The sequence below is a fragment of the Arachis hypogaea genome, chromosome 3 (assembly GCF_003086295.3).
Source record: "Arachis hypogaea cultivar Tifrunner chromosome 3, arahy.Tifrunner.gnm2.J5K5, whole genome shotgun sequence".
Taxonomy (NCBI): domain Eukaryota; kingdom Viridiplantae; phylum Streptophyta; class Magnoliopsida; order Fabales; family Fabaceae; genus Arachis; species Arachis hypogaea.
In genome coordinates this window covers 113117156-113132480 of record NC_092038.1, presented here as the reverse complement: position 1 = coordinate 113132480, position 15325 = coordinate 113117156, and the positions used below count along the sequence as shown (strand labels likewise).

The 15325-nt window shown below is 37.1% G+C and overlaps 3 protein-coding genes across 3 annotated transcripts in view; 1 reads left to right on the top strand and 2 right to left on the bottom strand.

Moving 5' to 3' along the window:
* LOC112779723 (serine/threonine-protein phosphatase 7 long form homolog) overlaps nucleotides 1-8782 on the top strand; it is a 43546-nt gene extending 34764 nt beyond the window's left edge. The window contains exons 2-5 of the mRNA XM_025824061.1: nucleotides 7290-7550; nucleotides 7689-8032; nucleotides 8150-8237; nucleotides 8333-8782. Of these exons, the coding sequence (XP_025679846.1) occupies nucleotides 7290-7550; nucleotides 7689-8032; nucleotides 8150-8237; nucleotides 8333-8782 (1143 nt within the window). The remainder of the gene's footprint in view (nucleotides 1-7289; nucleotides 7551-7688; nucleotides 8033-8149; nucleotides 8238-8332) is intronic.
* A 1142-nt stretch (nucleotides 8783-9924) lies between these two features.
* On the bottom strand, nucleotides 9925-12465 carry LOC112779713 (uncharacterized). Its single transcript, XM_025824054.1, has 2 exons — nucleotides 12370-12465; nucleotides 9925-12087 (listed from the first exon to the last, which is right to left on the bottom strand). The coding sequence occupies exons 1-2, from the start codon at nucleotides 12463-12465 to the stop codon at nucleotides 9925-9927; spliced, it is 2259 nt and encodes a 752-aa protein (XP_025679839.1).
* Nucleotides 12466-13949: 1484 nt separating this feature from the next.
* LOC112790945 (uncharacterized) lies at nucleotides 13950-14534 on the bottom strand. The gene has a single exon (XM_025833576.3). It carries the CDS (start codon nucleotides 14374-14376, stop codon nucleotides 14167-14169), a length of 210 nt encoding a protein of 69 aa, XP_025689361.1. The 5' UTR covers nucleotides 14377-14534; the 3' UTR covers nucleotides 13950-14166.
* Nucleotides 14535-15325: the final 791 nt, after the last annotated feature.

Genomic DNA, 15325 nt, shown 5'->3' with positions numbered 1-15325 from the left:
TAAATGAAAAAATAAAAAACAAAGAACCCTAACTTAGGGGTGAGAAACAAGCAAAAATTTGTCGGGTCGGCTCGCATAACTCGCCAAAAAGGTAGGCTGAGTTAAAAATTTGAGATCACTATACTAAAAAAGCCCACCTAATCTGCACGCTTAATCCATACGTTTTGGCGGGTTTTGGCCGGACGGGGTATATTGACCCAGCAAACTTTTAGCTTTAAGGTGATACTTGAATTCAGGGTGTTATTTTTGTGCCTGTATTTGGAATATTTGTTCGTTTTACTTTAAGTTATAATTTGGACTATATTTGATTGGTTAGAGATTTGGACAATGGGACACGCACCTGAGCGAGTTGCTGACTGCTTCTGTTTAACAGAGCTAGTAAGAACGAGGTGACAAAAGCAATAACACAGGAATTACGAGGTTGTGGTGGTCCTACAGGCGGTAACAAGGCCGAGGCATAATTATCAGAAGTGGACCGGATCGGCCAATTCGACCGAAAAACTAGTGAACTGGTAGTTTGGTTGGTTCGGTTGATGCTATGAACCGAAAACGCAAATGACTCAATCAACGATGGTTAAATCCGTTGAAAACTGGTCGGTTCGTGTCTAAACCACTGTTGACCCGTGCGAGTCCACGGATGCACTCGCAGGCTACGAATCACCGTAGGAGCTCCGCTGTGCAGAAAACCTTGATAAATGGTTCGAACAGGGAACCTAATGCATGCAAGGTCCCCTTTTATACGAAAATGGATCATCTCCAGTTTTTTTAACACTTGAGGAAATGAAGTGTGATCTCTCACCATTAACTTTATAAGTGGGATCAAAATTAAATATAAGAGAGAGAATAATAAAGAGTAAGAGATCACAATTAACACCATCTAGTTTTTTCTTCACTGAAGAGGATCCACTCCCCCTCTTATACCACTCTACCAACACATTCTTCATAACATATACAACGAAAGATAATTATATGCTAAGTTTCAATGAATTTCATTTTTTATTTTTTTTAACATGAATTCACATTGATACCAAATTTAATATATTGATTGTGTTATATTTTTCTCTCTTTTATTCTTTTAAATTAAAGAAGTGTTTTATACTAATAATTAATTTATTATCTTTTTTGCATCATAAATTATATATAGGAATTGATATTTAATTGTTATTAATATATTTGTTAAAACATATATTTTAAGTTTTAACTTATAATTTTATTTTTATGATTTTATCTAATTATGACTGGTCAACCAGGTGAATTAGCGACTCACCAGTTGACCCAGTGACCCAATCTTATGATCAGGTTAATTATCGGTTCGGTTCTGATAACTATAAGATCGAGATTTTCATTAGGTTTTTCAAATTATTGTGTCTCTACTTTTTAAAAGTACTAACAGAAATAAAAATTTGTGTCTTAAAATTAAAAATTTAATTATAATTCTTGGCTACTAAACACAATACTAAATTTCAGTTTCCTAAAGTCAGGTAACAACTTATAAGTACTTGATTAGTGCTTCAAACTCTAATTCCAAGTCTCAATTATTCTTATACTTCCAGTTAGCATAAAATTGTCATTCTTTGTACGTGTTTGTCCAAATTTTTATCTTTAAAATTTATTTAATGACTATGAATAAGAATTTAATATGATCGATAATTAAAAAAAAATATTTAAAACAAATAAATGACGAATAGTTTTCTAAAATAATTTTAATGTGGTTATTTGGAATAATCGTTTGATATTAATCATAATAAAAATTGCATAATAATTATATAAATTATGTTAAGTAATTAATTTTATTTTGAAAATAACGTTTTTTATTTATAAAACAAAAAAATTTAAAATCAATTGATTATATATCAATATTAATGATAATAATGAAACGTTTTGTCATTAATAAGAAAGGAGGAGCATTGCTGGAGCAAATAAAGAAAGGAGGAGCATTGTTGGAGTAAATAAAAGTTGGTGATAGGTAAACAGCAGCTGAGTTAAAGAGAATGAAAAAATCAAGTTAACGCCGTTTATTAATTCTAGAAAATTTACTATTATCCCTGATAATTGTATATCCACTTGTTAATATTATAATTTACCACATCTTTTCGATAATATTTCGGCAAAAATACTTAGGCACCGAAGAAGTACCATTTTTAAAATTGTTATAATATTATTCTATTGTCAACTATGTTAACAATATATACATCTGGATATTATAATTTACTGTGACAAACTGATTTTATATTATTGTTAGTAAAAATTAGAAAATTAAATAAATAAATAACACTAATAATACAAAATCAAGACATGTCAAATTACATGTTTTTGAAAAATTGTGTCCAAACGTAATTAGACTAAGAATTAGCTATGATTGTTACAGTATGAGTCACTAAATTTTCACCCCTTTTAATATGAGAAATTTCCTTGGCAAAAATATGAGAGATTTGACACCTGTTGAACCTAATGAAAATATTTTTACAATTTGCAACTATAAGATCAAAATAATTTGTATGTTTATGAGCAAGCCTTAGTGCTTGTAAGACCATATCATGCAATATTTTTCAACGCATTCTCAACTACTCTGATCATACATGAGAAAACTAATAAAAAAAAATCCAACACTCTCCCTCATGCAAAATTACTCATAGTTGACAATAAAAGGACTAGGGCAAAGTAGTTTGAATGTTAGATATATTCAATTTAAACTAGAGTTTAGTTAATATGTATTTTTAAAACATATTAAAGTTATTAAAGATAAACTATTAAAATAGTTTTTAATTTTTAAAGATGCTGACAAAAATACTCTTTTAATGATGTTAAATATATATTATTAACAAGTATCTTAGAAACTAAATTTTGATATGCTTTTTACAAATATAATTCAAAAAATGACATGTTTTTATGTTTAAAATTTAGTAATTTTATACTAAATAGATTTTTTTTATAATTTTTTTTGTGAAAAATTATTGAGACCAAATTTTGCTTCAATTTTTAATGTACTTTTTAAATAGTTATGTAATTATTTTTATTAGGATCTTTAAAAATTAAGAATAATTTTAATAGTTTATTTTAATATTTTTAATAGAAAAAAGAAAAATAAAAAAATTATGTATACACTAAAAATTATTTATTAAATAAATTAACTACTATATATTTATGTAACTTATTTTTAATTCATATCCTATATAATTTCATATATTATACATATTTTATATCAATACGTAATTTTGATAATTGATCTTTTATATACATGATTAATATATATAATTTTAAATTTATAATGTATTTATTATATATTTATTAAAATAAAAATTCAGAAACTTGTTATTTATGCGGAATAAAAACGGAGGTATGATGGTGGCAACTTCGCCGACTGAGTCTCCGTGGATATAACATTATAGCAGAAGACTTAGTTCACAATGGCGGATGAAAATTCTGTGTTTCTCACTTGTGTGCCTATAAAAAACTAGAAGGAAAAAGTGGAGAAAAAATTTGCCATGTTGATTAGAATTAAGATATAGAGTTATATAAAAATTTGATTTTAAATTTAATTTTTTAAACTATGAATCCTTTTGATATTAATATTCAATTAATTTTGTTCTAAATATTCAGCTCACTTATTTCGTTATTTGCTTAAGCAAATGTCACGAGAATTTTATTTTGTACAGCTCACTAGTTTATTGGCTAATAGAGTTTAAATTCGTGATGGATTAGGAAAAAAAATTAATTTAATACATTTTTTATTAACAAAACTAGTTTAATACATTTTTATTAGAGCAACAAAAAAACTAAAAATCAGACCGACCGTTTCAATAAAAAAACCGATAAATTAAGTAGGGTAAAATAGGATTTATATTTTTCTTGTTACTGCATACTTTTCTTGTCAATAAGCTATGTTATTCTTTATTATTTTATATGCTAATTATTAATTATATAGTAAAAATATACAATAATTTTGTTAATAGTATTTTAATTTTATATTCACTTATATTTAAATAAATTATATTTTTTATTATTCATAATTATTAATATAAATGTTATTAAACATGTATATAAAAATATCAAATAATTTTATTAATTACAATATCATTATTTTTTTATGATTATATGATATTTATTAAATATTATTTTTTTAATAAATACATATAGTATATAATAATATAATAAATATAAATTAGTTAGTTGGTTATTAAAATAAAAAATAGTTACTTTAGTATAAAACAAAATTAAAAAATTTTTATTATGAAAAATACTAGAATTTTTATATATTAATTTAATGATAACCAGATTATAATTTGTTGATTATAATTTGTTGAAACTTGATTGTTTTTAAAATATTAGTGAAGATATGCATTTTAAGTTTTAATTTTAGGTTTTTAACTATTTTATATTTTTTATTTATGTAGGACCGGTTCTACTGGTTCTACCATTAATTTATCGGTTGAACTAATAAATCAGTGAATCAGTAGTCTAACCGGTTTGATTTTGACAACTAAGGACCTAACCTAACTTTACCTGCGGATTGAATTTGTTACTAAAACTCAACCATACTCTACGTGCGGATTAAATTTGTTACTAAAACTCAACTCTACTCTATCTGCGAGTTGAGAACAACCCAACCCTAATCCTATTCGCGGTCAATCCGCGAATATCCGACCCTACTCGCGGTCAATCCGCAAATATCTGACCCTACTCGCGGATTTTCACAAATATGTAGTATTATTATATAATCTAATAAACATGCAAATTAAAAATTCAATACAAACATCACAATCATCTCACAAATAACACAATCGTCCCACAAACAACATAACCATCAAATGTTCAATTCTACGTAAAAGTCTTTGCTTAAATTAACAACACAAACACAAATAAAATATTGCGATATAATGTTGTATTTATGTATCACTAAAATATAATTGGTTTTTATATAAGTAAAAAGTATTAAATTATTAATTGATAATCTTGGCTCAATGATAAAGACACTGTACACTAAATGAGAAGTCCTTGGTTCAATATTCACCTATAACATATTTTTATAAACATATACATATATAGGGTGCGAGCCAGCACCCCGACTTACACTCAAATCCGCTTCGCACCAGATCGGTTGGCAACCCTACACAACTGGGTTGGGTCGACTGACGCTCAATTTTGCTCCGCACCAGATCGATTGGCAACCCTACACAACTGGGTTGAGTAGGGTGTATACTCTGGGATGGATCTATGTTCTTTGTTGTGGGTTTTCTCCCATTATAATTTGAAATTTTTTTATTAGTATATCGTATTAATATTTATTTATCCCTTTTAAATTATGAATTTGACCTTATAATAAATTTTTATTCAATTTTTAGTACTTAATAATGAATTTAAAAATTTCATATTAGATGTCTATTAAAATGATCAATTCTCAATTTAAATGTGATTGATATTTTTCTTAAAAAGTAACTTGAAAGTATATTATTTATCTTTTTTCGAAATTAGCTCTAGTTTTTTTTTTTTTTGTAACAGACTTCTAATTGCATGAGAAATAAATTTTTAAATAATTTTTTAGCGATATATATAAAAAAATATTTTGATTGTATTATTAAAAAATTATTATTCAATTTTTATAAAATATAAAACCTAAAAAATAGAATTCTAAATTATAAGTTATTATTTAAATTATTATTTTAATATTTTAATTTATAAGTTAAATATTTTAAAAGATAATCATATTTTATAATAATAAAATATAATTATAATAATAATCATGTTATATATACATAAAAAATTTTTTATATAAAATATATATTAAAATATAAAATATATTTTAGAAATAAGTTAAACAATATATTTATCTATATACAAATATATAATAATTAATAAATAATTTAATAATTAATTTTTATATACACATATTAATTTTATTGTAAAAATAAAAAAAAAATTGGATTCGCGGATGGTACCGATAAATGAGAGGGGGAAAAAAGGGTAAAAAATCCAAATGAGCCAAGGGCAGCTCATTTTAACCCAAATCAGCCAAATCAAACTTTGATACCTCAATCCACCAAAACTCATATTTATGTAATTCGAATCAATAGGATTTGAATCATCTTTCCACGTAATTCGAATTGACTCCATTCGAATTACTAGCAAGAACTTTTTCAACGTAATTCGAGTCAATAAGAGTCGAATTATGCACGCAATATTTCATAGTAATTCGAAACGATAAGCTTCGAATTAGGATAGTGTAGTTCAAATTATATCAATTCGAATTAGTGGGAGAATGGCACGCGAGTAATTTTAGAATCAAATTGATTCGAATTAGGTGTAGTTGGTGGGAGTTAGTAATTCGAATCTAGTTGATTGGAATTACAAGGGTTTCGGCTATATAAGGAGTTCGAATCAAGTTCATTCGAATCACTTTCTCATTCCCATACCCCACCAAATCCCAGAGAAAACGACCAACATTTGGGCCGAGTAAGACTGGAGCGGCATATTCAGGCGATGGGGGACGATCCTGGGAGGCTTTATCGTTTGGATGGAGTTGCTCATATCGTCGGGGTGATCAACGACGAGGTTAGTGGTTTATGATGTTGCGCTGTTGATAGTGTTTTCTGTTAGTAGTTTATGGTAGTGGTTGATGAAAGCGGTTTATGATAGTGCCATTTGTTCGTGTCTTATGATAGTGGTTTAGTGATAGTGGTATTTGTTATTGGTTTTTGATAATGGTTTATGTTATTGTTAGTGGTTTAGGATAGTGGTTTAGGGAAGTGGTTTGGGATAGCGGTTTAGGATAGGGATTTAGGATAGTGGTTTAGGCAAGTGATTTTTGTTAATGGTTTTTTATAGCGGTTTATGTTAGTGTTAGCGGTTTAGGATAGTGGTGTGGGCAAGTGGTTTTTTTTAATGGTTTTTTATAGCGGTTTACGTCAGTGTTAGCGGTTTACGATAGTGGTGTAGGGAGGTGGTTTTTGTTAATGGTTTTTGTGTTAGTGGGTTTTGTTATTGGTTTTTGTTAGGGGTTTTTGTTAATGATTTTTGATAGTGGTTTTAGTGACGGTTAGTGGTTTAGGGTAGTGGTTTATGATAGAGGTATGTGGTAGCTGTTTTTGTTAACGGTTTTACTTGTTATTGATTGTTGTATTTATTAATGGTTTTTTCACGTGGTTTGTGTTAGCTGTTTCTGAAGACAATGTTGATAATTCATTTACTATATGTTGAGTTTTACGATTTATTTTTCGGTTCCTTATGAAGTAAATTGTATATGTTAGTAGTTTGTGCATATGTTCTAATTGTGCGGTTTATCTACTGCCCAGCCTCGGCGTTGCATATCCAGCGTTAGGCGGCAGCAGGAGATGCGTCTTGATGAGAGGTATGTTCCGTACTTGCAGATGGCCAGCTTGTACCATCTTGCGAGACTGAACGACAGATGGTTTCGACTAGACGAGCCCCTAGTCAGTGCATTCGTCGAGAGGTGGCGGCCTGAGACGCACACCTTCCACATGCCGTTCGGAGAGTGCACCATCACGCTTCAGGACGTCGCATACCAGCTGGGGTTGCCAGTTGACAGACATTACGTCAGTGGTTGCCTGACAGACTTCCACCTTTACATTGAGGGTGGGAGGCCCGCCTGGCAGTGGTTCCATGAGTTAGTTGGTGTTTTACCTCCCGAGAACCAAGTTTAGAAATTCGCAGTGAACTGCACCTGGTTCCAGGAGACATTTGGAGAGTGTCCCGACGGGGCGGACGAGGAAACAGTTAGGCGCTTTGCCCGTGCCTATATGATGATGTTACTGGGCACGCAGCTGTTTGCCGATAAGTCCGGCAATCGTATACACATCAGATGGCTACCTTATGTTGCTCGGCTTGAGGAGATGGGTGGCTACAGTTGGGGGTCGGCGGCACTAGCGTGGTTGTACCGGTGCATGTGCCGGGTCGCCAACAGACATGTCGTGAAGTTAGCTGGGCCTTTACAGTTACTGCAGCCTTGGATCTTCTGGAGGTTTCCTACTTTTAGGCCTGCTGGGTATGATGCGTTTAGCTGGCCCCTTGCCTCGAGGTATCGATATTGTTTTGTATTATGTATGCCTATTGTATCTATTTTTGATTATGCAAGCAGTTTCATGCATTGTAGAGTGAGTCATGAATGCATTAAAATGTTTAACTTGTTACGCAGATGGTCTGGTTACAATCCTGGGATTAGCAACAAGGGACCCTGCATACAGATGGCTCGCCTGAAGATCGACTTGTTACAGCCTCGGGATGTAAGTACGCTGAGCCCATATCTATATCCACCTGTTCTTTCAGTTTATATTTTGTGTCAAAAGTATAAAATTGTGTTTATCTGGTTTTTTTACAGTTCATATGGATGCCCTATAGCGCACTCGACGTCATCCAGGTTGTCCATCCGGAGGTCTTGGAGCCTCGGCATACGATGTTATGGCGGTGTGTGACGTCCCTGATTTATTTTGCGGTGGTCGAGTGGCATCAGGTTGATAGAGTGTTACCGCAGTTTGGTGGCGTTCAGCCCCCACCGCGTCCCGCCCTGAACATCGACTTCTTGATGTCGAAGGACGGAAGAGGAGGTGACCGTTGGTTCCCGTCGCACTTACCTGACTGGCATCTTCACTGGCAGGAGCGTGCGGAGCATATTTTACAGTTCGACATCGTGTCCGATCCCGGCCCCTCCCATGAGTTCTTGGCATGGTGGCATCAGCATGGAAAGAGGTTCCTTTCACCGGAGATGCTCTTGGGGGATCCGAGAGGTATTCCTATTCCGGAGGAGGCTACGCAGAGGGGTGCAGGCTGAGTTCCAGAGATGGACTGAGTCGACGATGTTCCTGACAAATGTCGTATTGAGAGGAGAGCCCGAGTCGGGACACGTCATAGCCAGCGTGAGGTAGATTGGTTGGAGCAAGCTATGGATGACTTTCACGACGTAGTTAGGGGTCGCGGGAGACGACGTGGTCGTGGAGGCAGGAGGAGAGGAGCTGCGCCTAGGGAGGCTGCCCATCAGCCTGGGGGGGATGCAGCTGGAGGAGGTGATGCAGTGGGGGTTGATAGGCCCCATCAGGGGGGTCATGATGGTGAGTGGTATGGATCTGGTATGGGAGATCCCATGAGCCACGCTGACGCTGGTGGTGTGGGTGGACCTCTTGGAGATTATTTTGTCGGTGTTCCCGGTGACGATCAGACCCTTCAAGAGAGTACTCCATGGGTGAGTTCGGGCTCCATATTTCCAGACTTCCTTGCTAGCGATGGTGTTGTTGCCGAGTTCGGTGGACTACATTTCCTTGAGGATATCAGGACCATCATGCAGGAGGATGAGGCTGCACCAGGACGGGTTCACACGTCAGGGCCACAGGCACCGCTAGACGTCGATCTGAACGAGCCACCCACGGTGCCTCCTGTGCATACCTTTGCCCTTGGTGGGACACCTACATCGACCCAGACTCTGGGGTCACATTCAGTTGCCGGCCCGTCATCATCCAGACCCGTCCATGTCCCGCCGAGGACCCCGACACAGGCAGCTCCTGATGACGACAGCGACTCCATTGAGGACGAGGAGCCACTTGTACGGCGACCACACAGGACACGGGTTCCACGCCGTTGTTTCACGGGGTCTCACCTCTTTAGATGACTTAGGGACATTGGTGTATGTCGTGTTATTATGTTTATCTTATGTACCTTCTTTGTTGGTTATCGTTCATATGTATGCTTTCATTAAGGTATTTGTTGAAGCAGCAGTTACTTTCTAATTATGTTATGTATTATCAGACATCCCATTAGCTTATGAACTTTGTTTTAGAAACTTAAATCCATAATTAGACTGACATTTAACTTTCATAACTTATAAGTTACAACTTAGTTCCACGTAGAACACTGGTTGATAACTGAAGTAAAATACATGTGCTGAATGTAAAATAAATAAAACCAGACGCAGCAACGCTCCTACTCATTCCCAACTGTCCCGGTGTGTCGTCCGGCTTGAGGACAACTCCGACGAGTGTGTCCGGGCTGCCTGCAGAGGCCGCATCTCTTTGGCCGGTTCGGATCTGCATCATCCATGTTGGTGCGAATGCATGTGGACCTTGGACGACCCTCCTTCGCACGCCTCATGTTCGGATCCGGTATAACGGTAGGCCCGGCATAGGGTGGCCAGAAACCCTCCGGAATAGGAGGTGTAAATCTCATCTGGTAGACACCGATAACGGAACTAAGGCGATAGACCTGGTGGACGTAAGGCTGCCAAGTAAGACGTGAATAAGCACAGCATGCCAATGCGTGAGGACACGGGAAATGAAGTGCTTGGAAGTATCCACAATCACAAGTCTGAGACCCCAGTGAGACCCTGTAGGTACCAAGTGAGAATGAACCTGTTGGCGTCGTCTCTGCCACGGTGTACTCCGAGTTATCCTTGTCATAAACAGTCACCGTGAAGCACCTGGCTGTCTTCAGGTTGGCCTCGATACACTTTACTAGGTATTGACTGAATTGTTGTCCGGTACCCATCTGAGCCTCGGCCTCCCTACCCTTACGGACAAATAGCTCAGCCAGCCTTCCGTATGTGGCCTTCACTAGCGAGCACACAGGGAGGTTCCTTACCCCCTTCAGGATTGAATTGACACACTCTGATATATTGGTCGTCATGTGCCCGAATCTCCGACCCTCATCACAATACTGTGTCCACAACGAGTACTCAATTCGGTTCGCCCAGTCACACATTGCCGGATTCTCGGAGCGCAGGATGTCAAACCAGTAGTCAATCTCCACCTCGGTCTTCGCATATGCGGCGTTCACAAGAAGCCTCCGGGCATCTTTGCCCTTGAAGGTGAGGGCGAAATTCGCTGCAACGTGTCGAATGCAGAATGCCCGGTATGCAGACGGAGGTAGCCATCCCCCATCAGGTGCCTCAAGTGCTGCCTTGATGCCGTTGTGCCTATCTGAAATAACTAACAGACCTGGCTGAGGTGTCACGTGCTGATGGAGGTGGGAGAGAAAGAAGGACCATGACTGAGCATTCTCACCCTCAACTAGTGCGAATGCCACAGGGAGTATGTTGGAATTCCCGTCATGTGCAATCGCCACAAGCAACGTTCCCCCATACTTGCCATATAGATGGGTGCCGTCAATACTCACCAACGGCTTGCAATGACGAAATGCTTCGATACAAGGGGGAAAAGTCCAGAACATCCTATGAAAATAAGCCTGAGACTTGTCCACCTGTCCACCCACTCGAACAGGGCAGGTCCTGAGGACTGCTACAGTGCCAGGCATAGTCAACTGAACTCCTAAGACCCACCGAGGGAGCTCGTTGTACGACTCATCCCAGTCCCCGTAGATGATTGCGACCGCCTTCTGCTTCGCCATCCACACCCTCCTGTATGTAGGCCTGAAGCCAAAGTGAGTTGCCGTTGCATTTAGAAGCACCTTGATGTTCACGGATGCGTCAGCCCTAACCATTGGCATGATGAATGTCGCTATCACATGGTAGTCCAAGCTCCTATGGTCGCTGGAGATGGAGGTGGCGAGACAGGTATGCGGCCCGTTGTACCGCTTGACTTCCCAGATGCCCTTGCGTTGTTGGAGGCTCAGCCTAATCAACCATGTGCACCCATTCCCAAACTCAGAACACTTTCCCACGTACCTGCGATAGTCAGACTCAACTACCTTGTACTGTACCCCTCGGCGGATGCTGTACGTCTTGACACTCAACAGCGCCTCATCTTTATCTTGGAATTGTTGACCAACCTGGAACTTTGTCATACCGGCAGACCCTTCGGTATCTCTAGCGCCAAATCCAGCTAGCTGCCCAGGATGTTCATCCTGCCTCATGGCATCCAGATCCAATGATGAAAAATGGGGTGGGTACTGATGTGTGCCAGAACTAGAACCACCAGTAGGCCTTATCAGATCACTCGCTCCAACATCGTCGCCGCTTTCATCAGCGATAATATCCGGCTCGACTTCATCATCATCTGGATCATCACACAATCCCTCTCCAACACCAGCCGATGGAGGACACTGTACTTCAGTCGGATGATGTTCCCCATATCCAACCTCGTCTCCAACATTGCCGCCGAGATCAACAACAAACGATGGGGAGGCGGCAGGCTAGACCGCTGCCTCATACACTGGAACGGAGGAAGAAGCAACCGCAGGTCTCGAGCTCGAACCGGCCGCCGTGGCTATAGTGTTGGCATTCCGGTTCGACCCACCAGAGCTAGATACCACGTCGACGAACTTCGCCAACAGCTCTGGTGTCCTCACCTCGGGAAACTACCTACGAGAGAGAAACATGACCTGCAAGTCCTCATCACTCCCGATCGTGAAACAATCATACTTCACCGTATCGTGGAGCACCGTGATTGGAATGCGATAGAAAAACTTCTTAACCCTTTTCACTCCTTCCAGACCAAGTTTGCCAAGCACGGAGCTAACGAGAGCATCGTAACTGGTCGTTGGGCTCACGATAATACATTGAGGATCCATATCCGTGAACTTCACGCCAGACCGAGTTTTTCTCTTAATCGATCCTCTGTGGTGTACTAACACTAGAAAACTATCCTCACTAGCCATCTCACCTCTTTGTTCACAGCAACATGATTTCCCACCATATATATAGAAAACCACTCCAAACTAATTCGAATCAACTTCATTAGCACCATATATATATAATTCGAATCAATTACGTTCGAATTACCCAGTATTAGTAATTCGAATCAATATGTCTCGAAATATGCAATTCTTCACCATTTCATACTAATTCGAATTAATATAGTTCGATTTATATTTTGGTGGTTCGAATCTTATTGATTCGAATTACGTGTTAGTTTTCATGCATAATTCGAATCAAATCAATTCGAATTACGTGTGACTATGCTTGCATAATTCGACCCAATTCAATTCAAACTACGTTGAAAGATTGACAAATATTAATTCAAATTCAATCAATTCGAATTATGTGCAGGCTAATTCGAATCCTATTGATTCGAATTATATAAATATCTAATCTGATGGATTGTTGTAGCAAAGTTTCATTTGGCGGATTTGAAAAATCCAAACCGGCTCAAAAAGTCAAAACAAAATATTTCTTGACAAAAGAATCAACAGAGCCCAAGGCATGGAGAGTGGGAACGGTCTACTTGCATTAGTCGAAGGCTGTGCCGCGTCAATGGTGCGCACGCGGAGAGCCTGTAGGTGAAGGAAGAGGAATAAGGATCGGGATGAAGAAAGAGGAATAAGGACGGAGAATGATTGAGTGGAGTTGAAGGATTGTAATGGAGAGCATGGTTGTTTCAGCGGCTCCGACTCTAAAACAGTGACTGAGTGGAGGAAAAAAATTATTTTTAGATAATAAATATAAAAATTAATTGTTTTTATTTGTCCAATAAATTTAATATCTAATTACAAACGAAGGTTGGATCATAGCAAGCAATGGTTTCAGTATTACCCTATTAGCTATCGAATCTTGGAAAATAATATATTTTTCTATAATGAAAAAGACGTTGAACTCCCATATGTTCATTGAAAGGTCTTTCCCACGCATACATGAGCTGCCTAAAATGACATTTTACTGTTTGTGATCGCAAATAATTGTTCAGTTCAAATTAATATGATTCAAGATATATATTTACAATGATTTGTACATGACATACATTTTCCCTTCTTTAATTGAACCTTTTATAATTATTATTAGTATTATTGTAAAGCACCAAAGTTGCTAAAAACCGTAATTCAGATGAGGCAACAATAATATTGAGAAAAGCTGGAAAAAGCAGAGCACATAATAAGGCCAAGATTGGAAATAATGTTGAACAAAACAAATCCACCGTCATACAGCAATAAATATGATGGATCATTACGTCACGGATAGATAGAGTATCATCCTTACCCCTTTTTCTCTACTTTCTTTCTTTTTGGAAGATATGATAAGCGAAACTGACCAGGGGAAAAGTAGTATCAAGTCGCAGAAATAAAAGGAGGAACACGTTGTTGTGCCCGGAATCCAGTTACACACATACAAAATACAAATACAAATACGAATACAGTACATATACGCATAGCCAAAGCGGAAATGTTAAAACTTAAAAGGCTGATAATACTACTACCTAGAAACTAGAGTACATAAAAATAAAAATACATTGAGATCTAGCAGAATAGATCCATGTCTGTATAGATGGAGGGTTACCCTTAGCCGGTGTAGATATGAACACCGATGGCAATGAGAAAGATGGTGATGAGACCGAAATAGATGATGGCATGAACCATAATGGAAGCCCCACTGGTTTGCATGTTCCCAAACTCAACCACTCTTCCCCTCCCGGGAATCTGAAAGAGGAGGCCCGGGCTCAGCAGCACGAAGAGCACCACAGCTATCACCACGGGCCCCCAATCCGCCATATATCTTCGAATTATCGAGAAGAGAAAAGAAGAGAAGAAAGGGGGTTAGAAGTGTTTGGTTATGAAGTGAGAGGAAGAGTATTACTAGAAGACACGGTAGGTTGGAGTTTGAGTTGAAGTGTGGGTGGGTCACACTGAAGCGATTGGGACGGGAGCGGAAGCGCTTTCGCCTCGGAGTGCACCGTTAAACGTGTCCAGCTCATTTGTTTATTTGGAATTCAACGGCTGCGATGCATTGCCCACTCCTCTCTTGGGAATTGGGATCACCCGTTCCTTCATTTATTTTATGCTATGGGGCATCCAAATTTGATACTGAAGTCTGAAACAACACAAAAAATACTCCGTTTGGCATTTGTGGGCCCTGCCTTTCAAGAACACTATTGGGCCCTCATCATCTGGATCACTGGATTGTTTTCCGAAAATGGATAATTTGGCACAGTCCAAAAGAAAAACAAGAAAAATGGTAATTCTATTCTGGAATTAGTTAACACCAGTGTCTCTTGTTAACTAAATGTGGGTAATATTAATTAAAATAGGAAGTATTTGATGTTCAAATTAAAAAATTAATAATTTAAATATTAAATATTGCAAGCTGTATTTTTTATAAATTATATATGAAGGGTGTTTTTAAAAAAAGATATGATTTTTTCTTCTTTCTTCTAATCCCATGTTGGTATTGAATAGGGTTAGAACCTAGAAGTAAGACAAATTAGATTGTGACCTAACTAGAGTTCAATTTGTTAATAACTCAATTGATTAAGTTTATGAGTTTGTGAGTCGAGTTTGAATTTAAATTTGAGCTCATTTTTTTATATTTACTGAATTTGAATTCATATATTAAGTAATCTAAATTTAAATTTGGATAAATTCAACATATTAACTTATGAACTAATTTAATTATATATACAAATTATATATTATGTATTATAACTATTTATATTAATTTATA